The 18164-nt window shown below is 50.6% G+C and overlaps 1 protein-coding gene across 4 annotated transcripts in view; it reads left to right on the top strand.

Moving 5' to 3' along the window:
* WIPI2 (WD repeat domain, phosphoinositide interacting 2) overlaps positions 1–6473 on the top strand; it is a 29436-nt gene extending 22963 nt beyond the window's left edge. Inside the window, exons 8-12 of one of the 4 annotated variants that reach the window (XM_019753650.3) lie at positions 1809–1916; positions 2813–2977; positions 3760–3867; positions 4642–4739; positions 5664–6473. In XM_019753650.3, the coding sequence (XP_019609209.1) occupies positions 1809–1916; positions 2813–2977; positions 3760–3867; positions 4642–4739; positions 5664–5776 (592 nt within the window). In that variant the 3' untranslated portion in view covers positions 5777–6473. Of the gene's footprint in view, positions 1–1808; positions 1917–2812; positions 2978–3759; positions 3868–4641; positions 4800–5663 lie in introns of all 4 variants that reach the window. The other 3 variants (XM_019753648.3, XM_019753649.3, XM_074313976.2) reach the window with 3 other exon arrangements.
* The last annotated feature ends 11691 nt before the right edge of the window (positions 6474–18164 follow it).

Raw genomic sequence — 18164 nt, 5'->3', positions numbered from 1 at the left:
ATGACCCGCTCTGGAGGAAGGAGCAGCCGTCCTCTTCGTCCTGAACCCTCTGTCGCAGGGCTCTGGGGCCAAATTCCAAGGGCCCACTTGTAGCTGTGTGACCTTGCTCAGCTGACTTGACCTCTGGGGCTCTGATTCCCACCCCAGTTGGGCATCTGCTAGAAACCACCTCCCCAAGGTCGGGAATTGGACCAGGAAGTGCTGGTACTTGGGAAGTATTCCAGAACTTGTAGCTGTGTGCGTCCATCCCATTTCCCATCCCTATCCCCCAGTGCAGGTCCTGTCCCCCCAACCCTGCACTGTCATTGCTCCCTCTCCGTGGGGTCATTCCCACAGATACGCGATGAGCTTTAATGTCCTATCTCCAAAGCCAGAGGCCCAGCCCCTCCCCCTTACCTCGTCCTTATGTTTCTTTCCCTTTTCTCCCTTGGTTTTCCCGACAACACACCTTTCTAGACTTTTCCTCTTTGGCTGCTCCTGCTCCGTTTACTCCTATATCTGTTTCTGCCTGGAACCTCTTCTCACCCCTTCTAAACCTATCGCCACACATCCTTCTAAACCATGTTGTCTGCCTGCGTGCTGATGGACATGTAGCCAGGCTGCTTTCCTGAGGTTCCCTATGTGTCTCCTGCCCACTGGATGCTGGGCACAACCAGCCCGAGTGTGCCCCCATCTGCTCATATGTCTCGGTAAATATTACCACCATCCCTCCACCCGGGGCCAAGCCAGGGGGCCTAGGGACACCTGCTTAGGCAGCAGGCATGCGGCTCTCCCAGGTCGGTCCCACCAGACCCTCTGTCCCCTTGTGTCCCGTCCCCCCCGCTCCTCCCTCCCGCCCCCCCATTCAGATCGCCCTCTGACTTTGCGCTCACCTTGGTCTCTGCCCTTGGCCCCTTTAGTCCTTTCTTCAGACTTCAGCCCAGGCTGTTCTTTGAGGATGTGAATATAATTAGAGCACATCTGGAACCTTCACTGCGTCCTTTTGCCTGTAGATTAACTTCAAGCTCCTCCGGCCCTTCCTTTGCAGCTGTTTTATTTCTCTTCCCTTGTCGCGCCCAGTCCCAGCCATATTATACATTCAGTCCCCAGAAGAGTCCTCTGTCTCCACGGGGGTCTTGCATATGCTGTCTCCTGCGCTTGGGCTGTCGTGGTAGTGACCCAGCACCTTCTGAATCCTTTGAGTCTGCGTCCGGCTCCCTTGAGGAGGCTTCTCCCTGACCCCCCCAGTGGAAGTAGCCGTTTGGTCTGTGCTTCTGTGGCCCTGGCACCCCTTTGTTGGCCACTAGTGTAGTACTTGCACTCAGACCTCACTGAGCGCTCCAGAACAGCAGGAGCCTTCCGGGGCTTGTGCCGGAGCTTACAGGGCTGGGAGCACGGAGCCTCCGTAAAGCGCCTGAATTGACTGGGACCCTTCCTGCTGACAGGCTACTGCCTTTCTGGGGTTGGAGGAAATGCAGGTGTGTTTCATGGCTTTAGGGTTTTTACAGTGATCTTTAAGACATACTGTAGAGCGTGCTGAATGTGGGAAGCTTTACCCTTAAACATTGTCAGAGTTGCCAGTTTACCCTCTTGCATGTTAAGAATGGCTGTAATTTAAATTCAATTGGCTATAAAGGAATATTAAAGAATTGCTCTTGTTATCTTTCAAACATATTTCTCTCAAGAAAGTTTTTGAGAAGATGTTTCAAAGGGACGAGAATGATGCAAGTATGCCTGTTGTGCGAACTTTTCCTCTCTGTGGTTTAGTTACAAGTCCTCCAGGGTTTCGGGGTGATGGCATAACGTGGGCCCCTTCACCTGTCCCCTAGGTGTGTGAGCATCTGCTCCTTGGCCTTCAGCATGGACGGCATGTTCCTCTCCGCCTCCAGCAACACTGAGACTGTGCACATCTTCAAACTTGAGACTGTGAAAGAAAAGTGAGTTCAGAGATACATTTGTTTCCGAAACTACAAAGCACTTTCTCTGCTTACTGACTGGATGAAAACGTGAACAGACACTGTCCTGCCTTCCGACATTTTTGCCAGTGAAGACCCTGGCACTGGCTTGAGAATAAATGTCACCAAATTTAGACTCAGCAGCAGAAGGGATTTATCCCCGTCAGATGGTCTTCTAGCATGGAGCGTGCGCTCAGGGCAAGGTGCAGCGTGAGGGTGAAGGTGGTGGTCTTTCGGTTAGTACATACAGCCGCCTCTCAGCACGCTCCTTAGGCACAGGAGCGTGTCTGAAGCACTGCCCGTTGGCGCGCACACGTGTCTCCCACCTGCCCATCGGTGCTTTTCATCTTTAAAGCAGTTGATTGAAATTAGGTATTACTGTAATGGATATGCATGATGAAGGGGTGCTTCTTCCCTTTCCTTAAAATATAAAAACATAGCCCACCAGGATTGGTATTGTTTAGTTTATACTGTCTTATTCAGAGTATTGAAGGTAACTTAAAAATATGTACCAGCAATTTGAAGTTTGTGCTTACAAGGTTCTGAGAGACTTTCTGTTAAAAAGATGAGGGTGAATCGTGGATTTGGCCTGGTACGTCCTTCGTTTGCTCCCAGTTGTGTGCCGTCATCTAACGTGGCCACTGGGAAGGAGCGCAACTCTTCCAGGCTCAGTGACCCGGAAGGCCCCTTTCTCTGACCCTTCACACTCTGTTAATGTCCCCGGGGTCTCAGGAGGTCATGGTTTTCTGCACCCCTTTTTTCCTCAAGTATGGGAAATCTCTCTTTCAAGTTTCAGGGCTGATCCTCGTCTCTGTGCGGGTGGGACGTAGCCATTTGTCTGTGAAGAAGCGTGTGTCTGATGCCTCCCCTCCTTCTAGACCTCAGGAGGAGCCCACCACCTGGACGGGGTACTTCGGGAAGGTGCTCATGGCGTCCACCAGCTACTTGCCCTCCCAAGTGACAGAAATGTTCAACCAGGGCAGAGCCTTTGCCACAGTCCGCCTGCCTTTCTGCGGCCACAAAAACATCTGCTCCCTGGCCACGTGAGTAGGGTGGCAGCAGCTTCCCTCTGCTCTGCCCCACATACATCCGAGACGGTGGCTGGTGTGGTCCCGTTCAGTTCCTCCTCACCCGACTCATCTGCAGACTTAGACCTTTGACTGAGTGACAGTTACCTGGAAATGGAGGGAAGCGTAAAGCTCCCCTTCGTTGTCGGTAGACCTGAATGCTTTTTCTGCAGTGCTCTCATTCCACACATCTCCCTCTTTCAGTTTTTGTTGAGAGTATTTAGAGTATTAGTGAACAAATGGCATTAACTCAAAACCAGGGGAGATTGGCAGTATTTAACCCACTGGGCCTACAGAACTGGCAGTTTCACAGTTCCAGGCTCTGCACTTAGCCCTGGACGGCAGCTGCAGGACACACGGGCCTCTGTGAACTGCACTGGCATCGTGCAGAGTTTAGCTCTGCAGGGGGAGAGCGCTGTGGATGGTCCTGTGAATGTTAGAAACAGTGGCTTCCATCCTTTTATCCAACTAGCATAGTAGCTGAGAAGGTTTTATGAAAATACCTCCAGTTTTGCAGTCAGAAACCATGGACTGGCTCTGCTCCCATGCCCGCGCCCAGGCTTTAGTCACACCGTGCAGCCTTGGCCTTGAGGCAGTATTTTACCCTCCTGTACACCACATACCATGTCGAGTACGGGAAGTAGTGTGCTCGTTCGGAGGGGTCTTCCCTGGCTGTGCCAAAGGCCGGGCTGCTCACTTCCTAAGAGCTTCGTGTGAAGGAGTGGTCCTAGAATGGAGCTGTGTTTTGTTTTCACTAGGATTCAAAAGATCCCCCGATTGCTGGTGGGCGCTTCCGACGGGTATTTGTACATGTACAACCTGGACCCCCAGGAGGGGGGCGAGTGTACCCTGATGAAGCAGCACAAGTAAGTCGCCCCCACCTGCCGCCCCCTCCCTGGACCTTCCACAGGCGGGCAGTCTGCGGTTGGGCCCCTGTTGTGTGTCTGCATTTCAGTGTGGCCCATGCTATTTAGGAGCTGTGCTTCCCCTGGATGTGGGCACAGACTCCCATTCCCCCACCCCCTGCCAGGGCCCCAGTCAGTAATAGGGCGAGGTGGATGTAGGAGAGGCCGGGTGCTACACCTGCCCTTCCTGTGGGGGGAGAGGGTCCAGGCCCTCCCCCTAGGGATTGTCTCAGGATGAAGCTTAGCATTTACAAGAAAGGGCTGACGCACCCAGTGCCATCCAGCGAGTGCCGCGTTTTGAGAGCCTGCTGTCTCACTGTGAGATACAGATTGTCTCTTTGAAAAGAAGGAATTATTTGTTAATTGGGAAGTAGTGCAGTTTAATGTTCTGTTTTTGCTTTTTTTATTATCCAAAAGTTATATAACAGCGATACTACAATACTCTCATAATCCGGGTGGAAATGAGGGGTGATGTTTTTATAACGAATTCTATTTATGATCCTCAAACATAAAAATGAAATATTGTCTCCCTAGGTATAACATTTTTCCATTAGACTTTCCATGTAAAAGTCCGAGTGAACAGATAGATACACAGGAGTTATTTAAAGTCACCGTAGTGTTACAGATGCATACGAGTGGCCTCTGGCCTTTGTTGCTGCAGGTCTGGCCCTACAGACCCGTGAGTCCCTGCGCCCGGCTGTCCTCACTGTTGTGGTTTTTCTCCGCTTCTCCCAGGCTGGATGGCAGTATGGAGACAACCAATGAAATCTTAGACTCCGCCTCTCACGACTGCCCCTTGGTGACTCAGACCTACAGCACAGCTGTAGCCAAAGGTACTCACGTGCCTGCGTCCCCGACAAGACTTGGTAAGGGCTGTGACACAAACCTAGAAGGTAAATGATGCCAGAACCTCCCGCTCTGCTTCTCATGCTCTGCTTTTCACCCTTCGCCTTGCCCACCACCACTTTCCATTGGGCAGGGGAGTGACAGGGCCCAGGCAGAGGCAAGCTGTCGTGAGTTGGGCTGTGCCTGGCCTCTCACGGCCAGATTTACTTTCTTCTTCCTTTTGAAGAAGAGTAATCGTGGCTAAGGCCGGCTGGCTTGCTGCGTCTCGGCTAAAATACGACCCTGCCCCGACCCTGCCCCGCCACTGCCAGTGTTTGTCCTGGGTCCTTACCCTCCCCCGTGTCTGATCGTCCAGCAAGCATGCAGGGGCCACCCTTGGCCAGGGCCCTGCGAGGGGGGCGGGCTGCGGCATTCAGGGGGCCTGCTGCAGAAGCTGGCCAGTCAGCCTCCTTCTGAGCACCCCCCACCCCCAAAAAGTGGCTTGACCTCAAGTGGGCGGTCCTGTAGTTGCTCACATGTCACGTTGTCCTTGCTCGCCGGTACGCTTTGAGTTAGATGAAGCACCGAGCAGCTCGTGTCGTTTTTGAGCACCCCACATAACCAGTTCAAGAAGTACCTCCATTCTCCCTGCTCGCTAAGGAGAATTCACAGCATGTCCATCGGGAAGCCCCTCTGTGTATACATGCAGGCAGCTTTTTGACACTTAGGAATTTTGGAAAATACATGACTTCATCTTGAGCTGCCTAAGGCTGCAGAAAGCTTGTTAGTCAGAAGAGAGATTAAAATTCAGAGTGTTCGTGTGGGCTGCCATTTATAAACACCCTCGTGTACCCCAAGTCCAGCCTCTGGCCTGGCTGCCGGACTGCCTGCTCCGCTCCCAGCCCCTGAGGTGACCCGCTGTCTCTTTGCAGCCTACACAGATGAGCTGGGTGCAGCAGGTGGCACTTGCCTGGAAAATGAAGCCAGCGCCCTGCGGCTGGAGGAGGACAGCGAGCACCCTCCCATGATTCTTCGGACGGACTGACTTGACCTGTGAACTCTGACCCCAAAGCAGAGAACACTGGCTTGACAGAGGACTTTGTGTTATGCTGCTATGAACTTGGACCTGAGTTGGGGGAGAGGATGGCAGAGACTTAAAAAGAAAAAAAAAAAAAAGATTGTAGCTGTAGTCTCATTCCCTACTGTTGAGAAATACATGGTTTTCACTTCAGTGGCTTTTAATTCTGCTTATGAATTTTAGCTTTTCGTTTGTTTCCTCTTTTTGCCAAAACTAACTGTTTGGTGAAGCCCTTGAAACCTCCTTGCTTTGCATGCGTTAATGTGCCAAGGCAGCATAGGACAGCTAGGAGCCACTTCCTAACACGCTGCGTTCGCCTGGTTTTTACAATCTGTATATAATGAGCGCATGGCGGTGCAGAGCTGGTCTGCCTGCAGACAGGTCCGGGGCCCCCAGGGCTGGGCCGGCAGCGGCCTGGTGGAGGGGTCCTCTCCCAGAGCCCCGCCCACCTGGGCTATGTTCTCCGCTTTATTTTGTTAATTAAATTCTTTCCAAATTGGACTATTCTGGGATTTCTTCCGTGGTGGATTTGTTTTCCATGTGGGTATTGACAGAGGTTCTTTCTGATATTAAAACCCTTTCCTTCTGACAGCAAGTGAACTTGAAATCGGAATATCGGAGCGGACAGTGTTCTCCTTTGTATAATTAAATTGTCTGGTCTCTACTTAGTCTTCCTGTTGAATAACTGTTATTTTATTTTATTTTATTTTTTATTTTGAAAGGGTTGTAGCTATTTCTGTGCCCACATGGCACAGAATTAAAATGTGATGGGTCCCTACTTGTTGTTTTACCTTGAGCTCCACTGTCTGTCCCGGGCTCTTCGTACTTGTCAGGAGTAGTCGAGATAGGTGGAAACACAAGAGCGAAGTCGGCTGTGAACCCCGCCTTCATGGGGTGATGACATGTGCCTTTCCTATTTAGTCTTGTGAAATTGTTCAGCAAAGTGATGAGAGAGTGTGCTCACAAACCCAGTATTTGCCTGGCTTCCCTTGTCATTTTTACAGAATTTAAACCTCCAGTACCTCAAACTCTACGTTCCAAACCAAGACACATGCACGTCATGTTTAAAGGGAATTTGAGGGGCATTAATGGCATGAAAGACTGTTCTCAAGTCTTTGGGATGTGACAGTTAAGGTTAGAGGTGAAAAAGCAAAAATATTGTATTTGCCCTCCTTTATTTTGTCAGGTTTCTGGACAGAAGAGGGGTCAGGTGTCTGTTTCAGGTTGTGTTTGTATCTTGGACGCGGCAGTTGAGTGGCCCTTAGGAGGGAAAGAAAGGGACTTGGTTGACCTTAGCGCTAAGTGCCCAACTGCCAGGTCCGGCCCTGCGCCTCAGGCTGCATATGCAGTGGTGGCTTTAAGGTGACAGCCTAAATTTAAGAGGTGCCTTGAGTGAGTTCTGACCGTGCCAGAAATCTCTAGAAACGCCGGTTATGGCAGCAACATGAAGTGCTGTTAGAGGTGAAGGTGAGATGTACTCAACTTTTCCTTTAAAATCTCTGGCACGTCTGTCCTGGATCCCTGATGAGATGTGATCCACAGTGACAGATCTGACAGGACGACCGTCTGCTGGGCCCAGAGCAAGGATGGTCCTTTGCCCGAGGAGTTAGCGTGCCCAAGCCTACCTGTGTCAGACCTGGAAAGTTCTCTTACTTGTCTTCGCCTAGAACAAGGCCTTGGGCTCTCTTTGGTGGCACATTTGTCCAGAGTGAGTGTTTATGGGGAAAAGTGTCAAAGGTGTCCGTGCCGATGCGGGGCCCTATGCTGGAGTTTCTTAGTAACCGAAGGGAACTGCCTTTCCTGGATCATGTTGAATATTCCTGATCTCGGTGCCTGCTTGTTGACTCCCACACGTGTGGTGACTTGGGGAGTCATGTTTGCCGGTTTCTCGTGGTCAAGGGCGTGTGATTTCGTCTGCCTTTGGGGTTGGTAGTCCTAGCAGATGTGGGGATTCTCTTCCCTCCTTCAGCCTCAGTTTCCTCAACTTTAAGAGGGGCGGTTAGAAAAGAAAGGTCGCCCCTGGGGCCCCACAGGGCTGGCCAGTCCTTCTCTCCCCAGTCGGGGAAGCTCTTTGCTGCCCGCGTCCCAGGGAGGGAGGGAGGACCAAGGGAGAAAAACGAGAAGGATGTACATGTGTTTGAGGATTACCCACCCTCCGTGACTCCTTTGCCTGTCTCATTGCCACGAGCACGTCTTCCTTTGTGCTCGTGTCGCGGGTGGGCTGGAGGCCCGTCCACGGAGGAGGAAACGGAAGCTCCTGAGGTGGTTGCACCTTCCTGCCATGTGGAAGCTCGGCTGGAGGGGACTCCAGCTGAACCCAGCAGAACACGTGTACTGATTTGCTGAACTCCAAACTAGACACCAATGTTAGTTTTTTATTATGGCATATTTTTCCAAACCTCAAAAAAAGACTATTTTGAAAGAGGATAGGAAACCAAACCCAGAAACTTACTTAAAGGACTCATGTGGATTGGGACCAAACCTTTTGTATTTTCTAAACAGTGGAACCAAGATTTGGATTGAAGCTGCAGTTAAAAACACCTGAATCCAGTTCCCGATTCTACCACGTTATGGGCGGCGTGGCCGGCACAGGTCACCTGGGAGCCTCAGTTTCCTGGAATGATCCCTCCCTCCCTCCCAGGGTCGTCGTTAGCGTACCAGGATGTGTGGACTGCGGGTGCCCAGCTCAGCACCCAGAAAACGCTGAAACAAACTGGTCTTACAGATTAAACCCTTGATTTGTATTCAGTTCTGATTCCTGAGTACAGACAGAGCTGGTGGGAAAGGTGAAGTAAGAATGACGACAAGTATAATTCCCATTCAGGGTTATACGTGGCCCCCTTTCATCCCTGCCTTTTCCTCCTCTTGCGTTCTAAAAACAGTGGCAGGCATGTGCATCCAGTCTGGGGATGGGGGGAACTTGCCCTGGCTGGCGGACTGCAGTCATCCAGATAACGCACACCCTCATCCCACAGCAGATCCCCGCTGGCAGGGATAAGACACGAGCTCACCCTGAGCAGTCGGCCCTGCCCTGCCCTGCCCTGCCCTGCCCTGCCTGGGGCCCCAGGACCTTTGCAGCTGCGGTTCCCAGCAAGGAGCGAGTTGCACGCTCTGCCTGCTCGCAGGTTCGTCAGGAGGAGAGAAGGGGAAGGCCCTTGTCTTCCCCACGGCCAACAGTGGGCCACACATAGAAAAGACTAGAAGTGCTCAGGTCGCAGCAAGAAAAACGAGACAATCAGTGATGGGAAGTGTGTTCCTGGCTCATCCCCACTGTTTGTGGTTTTGTGACTGCGTCAGCGGATGGAAGCCATGCTTGTTTTGTTCTATTTCTCCCCTGCCCTAAATCTCTGTAGACCTGTCCTTTGCATGTGGGGAGTGACGGGATCCCTTGTATAAAGTGTATGTAACACTAGCACAGCTGAGAATCCAAATACATTCTTTTACAAGTGTACTTAATTCTCAAACTCAAGACGGACAGGTTGAACATTTGGTTTGGGTTCTGCGGCGTCACAGATGTGAGAAGCAGTGTGCTCAGACCAGTATTCTGTTTGGAATTATATCTATATTATAATAATTCTCTCTCTGAGGGGCTTAGCTTCTTATTGAAAATATATGATAGTTACTGTCAAGCAGACGGATTTCACTGATGTATATTTTCGTTTTTACCTGGGTCATAATTCTTGGCCCATGTTGTACCTTTTCATTCTGTGGATTTTGTGAAGCACACACATAAAAACGATATTGAGGTACAGCCAGCCCTTCTTATGTATCCCTGGTATTTGACCAGGAAAGTCTTTAATTTGGAAAAATTAAATCTTTTTAACACTCAGAATTGAAAGGGACTGTTTTGATTCCTCAGCCCCGTATTGTTTTGTTTTTTTACTGAGTTGTCACTTAATTGCATTCCTCACCACGTTTCCTTACGGGGTGAAGCTGTCGGATGCGCCGTCAGCATGGGTTGTGTGAGTGTCTGTGGCTCGGCTGTGGCAGTGTTTCCTGACTTCGTCCTGGACCAAATCAGACTGGAAAGCCCATCTCTGTTAGCATTTTGTAACCACATTAAGACATTAAAACCTGTGTTGTTCTATGTTTTTCATTGATTCATTCCCTACTCACAGGCCATCCGTCTCATTTACACCATTGCTTAAATGCAATATTAAGAGTCCCACAGCCTGACTGCAATCTTACAAAGGTTTCCATCCAGAATTAGTTTTTGTCCTTTGTGAAACAGATTATGCACTTGTTTCTACTTGACTTCTTGGCCTCATCTGAAATATTGTAGAACTGGACCCCATGGGACAGGTAGGATGAAGTCGAGAGTGCACTGGTGTCCCCGAGGCAGGTGGCGGGCCTGCTGGCTGTGCTAGCTCGGCTGCTTTGAGAAGCACGTTCTGCACGCGCCGTTGCTTTGTCACAAATTGCCCTCTACGTTGGAAAATTTGTTCCTCAGTATCAAGTCGGTTTTATGTTCTCCCCAATAAGGCATGAGTGACACCAGCAGGTGAGCTTCTGACAGGGTCAGTCGTCGCTGTTTGAGTCGCATCCCTACCTGTGACCTCAGACCCACTGTCGGTTCCCAGTGTTTCGTAGCTACCGTCCTGCTTGAGGAGACCCTGGTGCAACAGTTAGGTCAGGGAAACGCACAAGACTCCCTAAATGTGTATGTGACATTTTCTGCTGACTTTGGTTCGTTTTATAAAAAGCGTTTGTGATTTTTTTTCCTACTGTTTGTTTGTTTGTTTGTTTTTGTAGTGGATTAATATGTACTTGAGTTTCTTTAGAACAGCCAAGCTGTTTTTCTCATGGGAGCATGAAGAGCAGTGTGGCTTTCATGGTGTCCCCTGGCCTCCCTCACTGTTGACCTTCCCCGATGTAGCTGGTGCGGGAAGGTTCAGACACGAGTCCTCAAGGTGGGGCCTTGGCTCATGGGCGCACGCTGAGCCACATCTGTGTGGGACCACGCAGGGATTAAGGACCAGGAACGTGATGAGCAAGGCCAAGTGCAGAGAGTGTTACAAACCACCCACCTTTGGAAGCCATGCCCTTGGCATGTCCTATTCAAATCAGCTTCGCAGAGAACCCTAAAGCAAGTTATAAAGGAGTCCTTGAAGTTCCTGCCCGCCTGCCCTTGTCACTGCCAGGCCTGCCGTGATGGCAGTGGCTTTTGCATCCCAGTTACAAGACTTCCGTGTTGCTGCTGGTCACCAGCTTTCCTTGGGCTTGTCTCACTCATCTCGTGGCCTTACGGGAGGAGATGCCAGGGCATATTGGTATTGTCACTAGGTCCTGAGAGGGAACCGGGATTTTGGAGGTCGTGACCTCAAAGGAAGGGCAGGCAATACCTGAAGCAGTACAAGGAATGCTGCTGATGTGGGCATGTCACTCGGTGGGGCTCTGCCACCGCTGGTGGTGCTTTCCGAGGGGACCTTCCTTCACGTCCGTTCCATCGAGACACAGGCAGGCGGCGTCCCCATCCCTTGGGTAATGTCCCTGACGTCAGGCAGATCCCCAGGGTTGTCGGGGCTGACGGGTCGTCGTAAGGGGCACGTCTGCTGTTTGTCGTCCTCCTACCTCAGGCCGCATGGGACTTTCTCTCTCTGACCACCCCCTGCCGTACGTCCCCTGCGTCCCTCCGCTCAGGTGGTTCAACTCGCAGGCTGCAGTTTCCTTGACAGGATATTTTATTTGTGATCCATAAATATTTCATAGAATCCATGAGTGGATGAAAAGAATTAAAAGGCTTTTTGTTGAGTTTTGCAGACATAGTCACACTATCCCAGAGGATATCTTTAGTATATGACAGCTAAATACATTTTTCCCTTGGGTTTTATAGAAATAATATAATTCCTATTATAGGAATTATACAAGGTTGGACAATTAAGTTTGTTAATCCTAAGAAAAGTTAATCCTAGAAAAAGTGCTACGTACGTCATTGCTGAATGTCACTATGGTCACCTTTGAAGTACTCCCCTTGGGAAGCTATGCACTGACGCCAGCGCCTAGTCCACCCTTCAAAGCAATGTTGGAACTTTCTCTGGAATGGCCATCAGAGCTGTCATCGTATTACCCTTGATGTCCTGAATGTCATCAAAATGAGTTCAGTATTTCCTTTCTCTGGGTAAAGAAAGAAGTCATTGGGGGCCAGATCAGGTGAGGAGGGAGGGTGTTCCAATACAGTTATTTGTTTACTGGCTAAAAACTCCCTCACAGACAGTGCTGTGTGAGCTGGTGCATTGTCGTGATGCAAGAGCCATGAATTGTTGGCCAAAAGTTCGGGTCGTCTAACTTCTTCACGCAGCCTTTTCAGCACTGCCAAATAATAAACTTGGTTAACTGCTTGTCCAATTGGTACAAATTCATCATGAATAATCCCTCTGATACCAAAATAGGTTAGCAACATCATTGCAACAAGTTCAAGTTCGCGAACTTAATTGTCAGACCTTGTATTCCTATAACCTGACACATAGAACCTTATAAACTCTCAATCTGCTTTTCTTCTTGCCTTTCAAAGACTGACCTTATCCAGTGCTGTCTCACTTCTCTTCTGACTGGGGCCATTTGTTTTATTTTGAACAGTCATTTCCCAGGGACCCTGGCAATTTTCTGCATTTTCCATTTAGGCTGACATCTTCCTTATTTTGGAGATAGGGGGACACTGGGTCCTCATGGGTCCCCTCCTGTGCTCTGCAGTCTCACTGTTTAGCCAAATCATAGGGACCACATCTGAATAGAGTTTTTTTTCACATTATTTCCTTATTCTCACCTATCAGCTCCACCAAATACACGCCCAGGGAGGCTGGATCGGACCTCCACCCCACCTGTGCCCCCTAAACTTTCTGAGCCTGGGATATCCAAGCAGGGAGGTAATAGTTACATAAATGGTGACTACAGTGACATTTTCATGCTGCTGGATACCGGCCAACGCTCAGTGAGACTCAAGGTCACCCAAGGTGTCCATGGCCCCGCTCGGCAGCTGCCCACACTCACAGATGGCTCCCTTCTCCTGTCCATGTCCTATTTCTCCTGTAAATGACATCCCCGCAGGAAAGCTGAGCCTTGCTAAGCTCAGACAGGTGAATGTCAACAAGGGGCCAGGAAAATTGAGCATGGCCTGTGTGTCGCTGGTGAGGATAACTCTCAGGCCAGCTCCCAGGTGTCCTGGAAGGACGGCGATCAAAGCAGCCAGGAGGAAAGAGACGTACTCCCAAGTGTCCGTCAACGGATGGCTGGACAAACAGCACGTGGTCTCCTTATGCACATACTATTCGTATTCAGCCGTAAAGGAAGGAAGGCAGACACCTGCCACAGTGTGGATGAACCTTGAAAACACTGCTCAGAGAAAGAAGCCAGACACCGCAGGCCCCATATTGTACGGTCCCATTTATAGGAAGTGTCCAGAATAGGCAGACCCACACAGACCAAGCACATCAGTGGCTGTCCAGGGGTGGGGGGTAGTGGGGTGACAGCTAAAGGGTACAGGGTTTCTTTCTGAGATGACACATATGCTCTTAAGCCCACTGTGGTGGTAGTGGCAGATGTCTGTGAATATGCTAGAAACCACTGAATGGCAGCCTCATGGGAGCAGTGTGTGCTGGGTGAATTCTGTCTCAGTACGGCTGTTCTAAGAGCGAGCTCAAGGGTGCACTTCAGCCTGGCCCATTGGAGGGGGTTGGCTTCGAGCCGGGCAGAGCGAGGCCACTCACTCTGTGCTCTGAGTCCGCAGAAGATGCCCCGGGTGCAGCCCACCGGCTTTCAGGTGGAGGGGGCGGGCCGTCCTGCCCCATGGCTCCTGCCCAGGTGCCCTGGAGTAAAAGTGTGCCAGAACCTGGATGCTTCCATGCCATGGCCGTGGTGGGGCATGGTGGCTACAGGGACCTGAGTCACTGGCGATGGGATGTCCAGGCTCCTCCCTTTCACGTGGTGGCTTGGGCCTCCTCCCAGCATGGCAGTCTCCTGGCAGTCAGATGTCTTACATGGCAGCCGACTTCCAAAGACTGAAAGCAGAAGCTGCCAGGTTTCTTTACAAAAGACGGAACTGGCACCATGTCACCTTGACTTCATTGTCTTGGCCAAAACAGCTGAGAAGGTCAGGGCAGGTTTAAGGGAGGGAAATGGACCCCACCTCTTGATGGGGAGGCAGTGATTGCCGTCGTCTTCGGAGACAACCCCGGGCTGTACCCACTCACTTCTGCTTGCAGCGTGTGAGGGTTTTCATGGACTCGTGTCTCCCGCAGCCTCGTGCTACGATGAACATCTTCAGCACATTCATGTTTTTGAAGAGCAAGAAAAGGAGCACCCACAGGGCCCTTACGTCCAAAGGGACGCGCCAGCCCCGCCCGACCCCCGGCCCGAGCTCCCTGACGGCCGAGAAACCCAGAACCCTGACCGTGGAGTGTGCTGCCTCTGTCACTTGCAGTTGCGTGGGCGCTGCCTTCTGGGGGACTTGTATTTGCATAAGAGCTTGGCTGAGAAAGAACTCGGAGCCAAGATTCCAAATAGCAGCACAAATGCTCTGAAGTGTTTAAAATAAAACCTGGTACAGAAACAGGCCAGTTAAGAGACGATGTGATTGCCCAGCCTTCATTTAAAATTCATGTTTGCCCCTCACATCCTCTTGTTTGCCTGGCTTTATGTTGAAACTGGTCATGGCATAGATACAGTATTCACTTTCCCAAAGAGACACCCCAGAGCCAGCTCAGGTCTGGGGCAGGTAGGCATGTCGGAAAGACCGCTGTGGGAGGCGTGTCCGCTGTGGGCCAGTAGGATCTTGGCAACAGGAATGAACCTGGTGGACACACACATGGCTATAAACGCAAATGCATAATGAGCTCAAAAGAAAGAAGGAGAAATTCTCCAACGTGAGAAACTCAAAGCCAAAGCAGCGAGATTGGCTCACGGCACAGGGGCCCGGGGTTGGAGCCCAGACGCAGACCCCTCTTGGGGCTGGACCTTGACTCAGGTGAGGAGCTGGAGCAGACCCCTCCCAACACAAGTGCCCAAGTTGCTGCCCAGTGAAAAGGGTCAAGGTAGCCCTGTCCCCCAGGCCTGAAGAAGACCCACTGGCCATGTCTAGGGGCCTGGGGTGGGTGCCAGGGCAGGGGAGGGACTGGGAGACAGAGTCTCTGGAATAATGAAAAAGTTCTGGAAATAGATGGGTGGTGTTTACACAGTAGCAAATGTACTTAACGCCGCTGACCTGTACACTGAAAAATGGTGAAAATAGGCAATTGTATGTTATGTATATTTTATTCCAAAAATAAAAAAATATCGGAGAAGAGGCAGAATTATCATTATCTGCAAACAATTTGACTGTCTACTCGAGAAACCCTAGAAAACCCATGGGGATGCATTAGGACCAATAAGAATGCTCCCTTAGGTGTCTGGTTAGGAAAGTGATCTTCACGAATCAATAGTTTCTCCATTCAGTTAGACCACACAGTGGTGAAGGAACACCCTTCTCATAGTAGCAGAAGTAAAGACATAAACACTGGGTAATTAACTTAATGAAATGACTGGGATTCACGTGACAAAGGCTGCAACGTCTGGAGCTGCCCGAGAAATACTTGTTGAATGAGTAATTACAAATTTTTCCACGGGATATAAAAGAAACAAGAATAAAAGAAAAGAGGTATCCTGTTAAAAAACAAAAACAAAAAGCAGTAATAATGACTTGTCTGGGATGGTTAAAAATGCTGTGTACCTAATAATAAAACCCTGGGCATCAATTTTTAAAGATGAGAATAAGGGTGGAGGGTCTATAGGTGTTCGCTGTACCGTTCTTTCAACCATTTTGTAAGATTGACATTTTTCAAAATAAAAAGTTGGAAAATTCATAAAATGGTTGGGAAAATTTGAGCATTGATTAGACACGCTGAACTTAAATCACCTCGAGGCCAGGTTGGTCACTCCTGCCCTGCACACCTCGGCCCATGCCCAGCTTGGCAAGAATTCAAGTCAGTTTGGACAAAATGTCCATGTGCTTCCAGAAAGAGAGGCTTTCCTGTAGAATCCTCCGCCTGCCGAGGCAGCTGGACACTCTGCCAGAACTCAGCGTGGTGTCTTGCGGTGTACACAGCCCAGATGTCTGTGGCATCCTCGGACCGCCACGCGAGAGCCGGGCCCCAGTGCAGGGCTCCCCAAAATTCTAGGGGTGCTTCCTGCAGAGCCCAGTCCTGAGCAATGGCTCCTCTTGCTGATGCACCAGGATCCTTCGAGCCTGTGACCCCTCTGTGACCTCACATTTCAGCTCGAGAACATGGACAAGGCTTTGCCTTTGTGGCAAATCAGAAAATGTGTTAACGGTCACCCCATCCACACTGACGTGTGTGTGTGCGTGCGTGTGTTTGCATGTGTTTATGTGGGTGCCTCTGTACGTGTGTGGGTATATATGTGACTGTGTGTGGCTTGTGTGTGTTGGCATGTCTGAGTATGTGTCACATGCATACATATGTCTGTGTCACTGTGTTGTCACTGAGTGTCACTGTGTGTGGCCTCAGCTAAAGATTACTGTTTCAAGTGACATCAGGCTGAGTGAGTGGATGACGCTGTATTACAGCTCCAAAGCTCCAACTTGCTTGTAAATGTCCTTGAAGAGGCAGAGGACAGACACATGGCTGCAGCCAGAGAGGAGGGGACCGGGCAGCAGCCAGACAGGCAGCGCCCAGCGGCGGAAATGAAGTCACAGAACAATGCAGAGCAGCCCCCTCCGTCAGTGCCTGGGCCAGTGTCCCCCACCCCTGGAGGCACCACAGTTCCCCTGAGGACACCCGTGCCCCACGACAGCCACTGAGAACGCAGCCACTGGGGAGGACTCAGTGATAAAAATACAAACTTGGCTGCTTACAAAACTCACTCACAGCTTAAAAGCGCTCATCTCGTAGTCATGGAATTGACAATACTGATAAGGATCAAAGGGACCAGAATAGACTCGAAGGCTTGTTTCCCACTTAACTCTTAGAGTCTTGTTTTCCCTAAACCTCAGGCTCTCTACTCTCTTTGAAGAATATTCTAGATGCACCAGTGCAACCCCCATTACTCTGAATGTTGTCACCCTCTTCCATCCTGGAACAGCACCTCCTTCTTGGGAAGAGTCCCCCTACAGCCCTTCCAGCCACCGGGCAGCCATGTGACCCAAGCTGGCCCAATCAAATATCTTCCCTGGGACTTTTCACATTGGGGTGAAGAGAAGGATCAGGCCCTCTTGGGAGATGAAGGTGGTGGCTGTGCGCCAGGAGCTGTGGGTGGCCTGTTCTGCTGGGAGAAGAGCGGTCATTAACCGTGGCTGTAGCCCAGAAGGGGAGTGAACCTCACACGCATGTGCGCACAGCTTAGGTGGGTAAGTACATCCCTGGTTGACGATTCTGTGCAGAGAATCATGCCTGCCACCTACTCTGGCCCTCGTCTCATGGAGGTGATAACCAAGGCCCAGTGCAGAGGTGTAGCTTCCCCAAAGTAAGGCGGCTGGGGTGCTGGCAGTGAAGCCTCGAACGGACAGCCTGCGTGTAGCGTCCCCTCATTTCCTGGGTCAAGGTGGAGAAACCCGAGTGCCCTCAGCTCCTAGGGGTGTGGGGCAGCAGCCATACCATTAGTTATTAAACCTCTAAAAACCCAAGAAAACAGAGGGGACTGGATTAGAAGCCAGATAACCCACAGCGTTTGGCCAAAAAGGGAACATCCAATCTGGGGGCGTGAACCCACAAATCACAAGAGCCAAGAATAAGGTTTTGCAAACCACGAAGGGGTTTCGAGGTAAATTGGGTCCCTGAGCATTATAATGTGGAGATTATTTTATTCCTCTACAATCTTTCTTTTTGACAACTTCCCTTCTCCCTCTTTTCTTTCTCACTGAACCTTTTCTCCCAACCCATCCACCCCTCAGTGGGGTCATCTGCAAATTCTTGGCCATTCCTCCATCAAAGTTAGAGTCCCGGTCCCGTCCCTGTGAGCCTGGGCGGGCCTCTGTGACGGCTGCAACGAACACAGCGTGATAACAGCCACGGAGACGGCACCACAAGGCCCGCGTGCTTCTCCCAGTGTCTCTTGGGCAACGGCTCTGTGAGCACTGTAGTGTCCTGTCTGAGTTTCCTGTGGCTGCTGTAACAAAGTACCACAAACTGGGTGACTTAACAGAGCTGAACTGTTGAACAAATGCATATGTTGAAGTCCTAGCCCCCAGGACCTTAGGATGTGACTATAGTTGGACACAGGGCCTCTAAAGAAAGGATTAAGGTAAAATAGGGTTGTTAGGGTGGGCTCCAATCCCACATATGACTGGTGCCTCTTAGGAAAAGGAGATTAGGACACAGACACGTATAGAGGGACGACCACTGAGGACGCAGGGAGAAGACGGCTGTCT

This window comes from Rhinolophus sinicus, chromosome 5 (assembly GCF_057876585.1).
Source record: "Rhinolophus sinicus isolate RSI-liver-muscle chromosome 5, RSI-T2T, whole genome shotgun sequence".
Lineage (NCBI taxonomy): Eukaryota > Metazoa > Chordata > Mammalia > Chiroptera > Rhinolophidae > Rhinolophus > Rhinolophus sinicus.
Note: the sequence above shows the minus strand (reverse complement) of the source record. Positions and strands in the feature narration are given on the sequence as shown.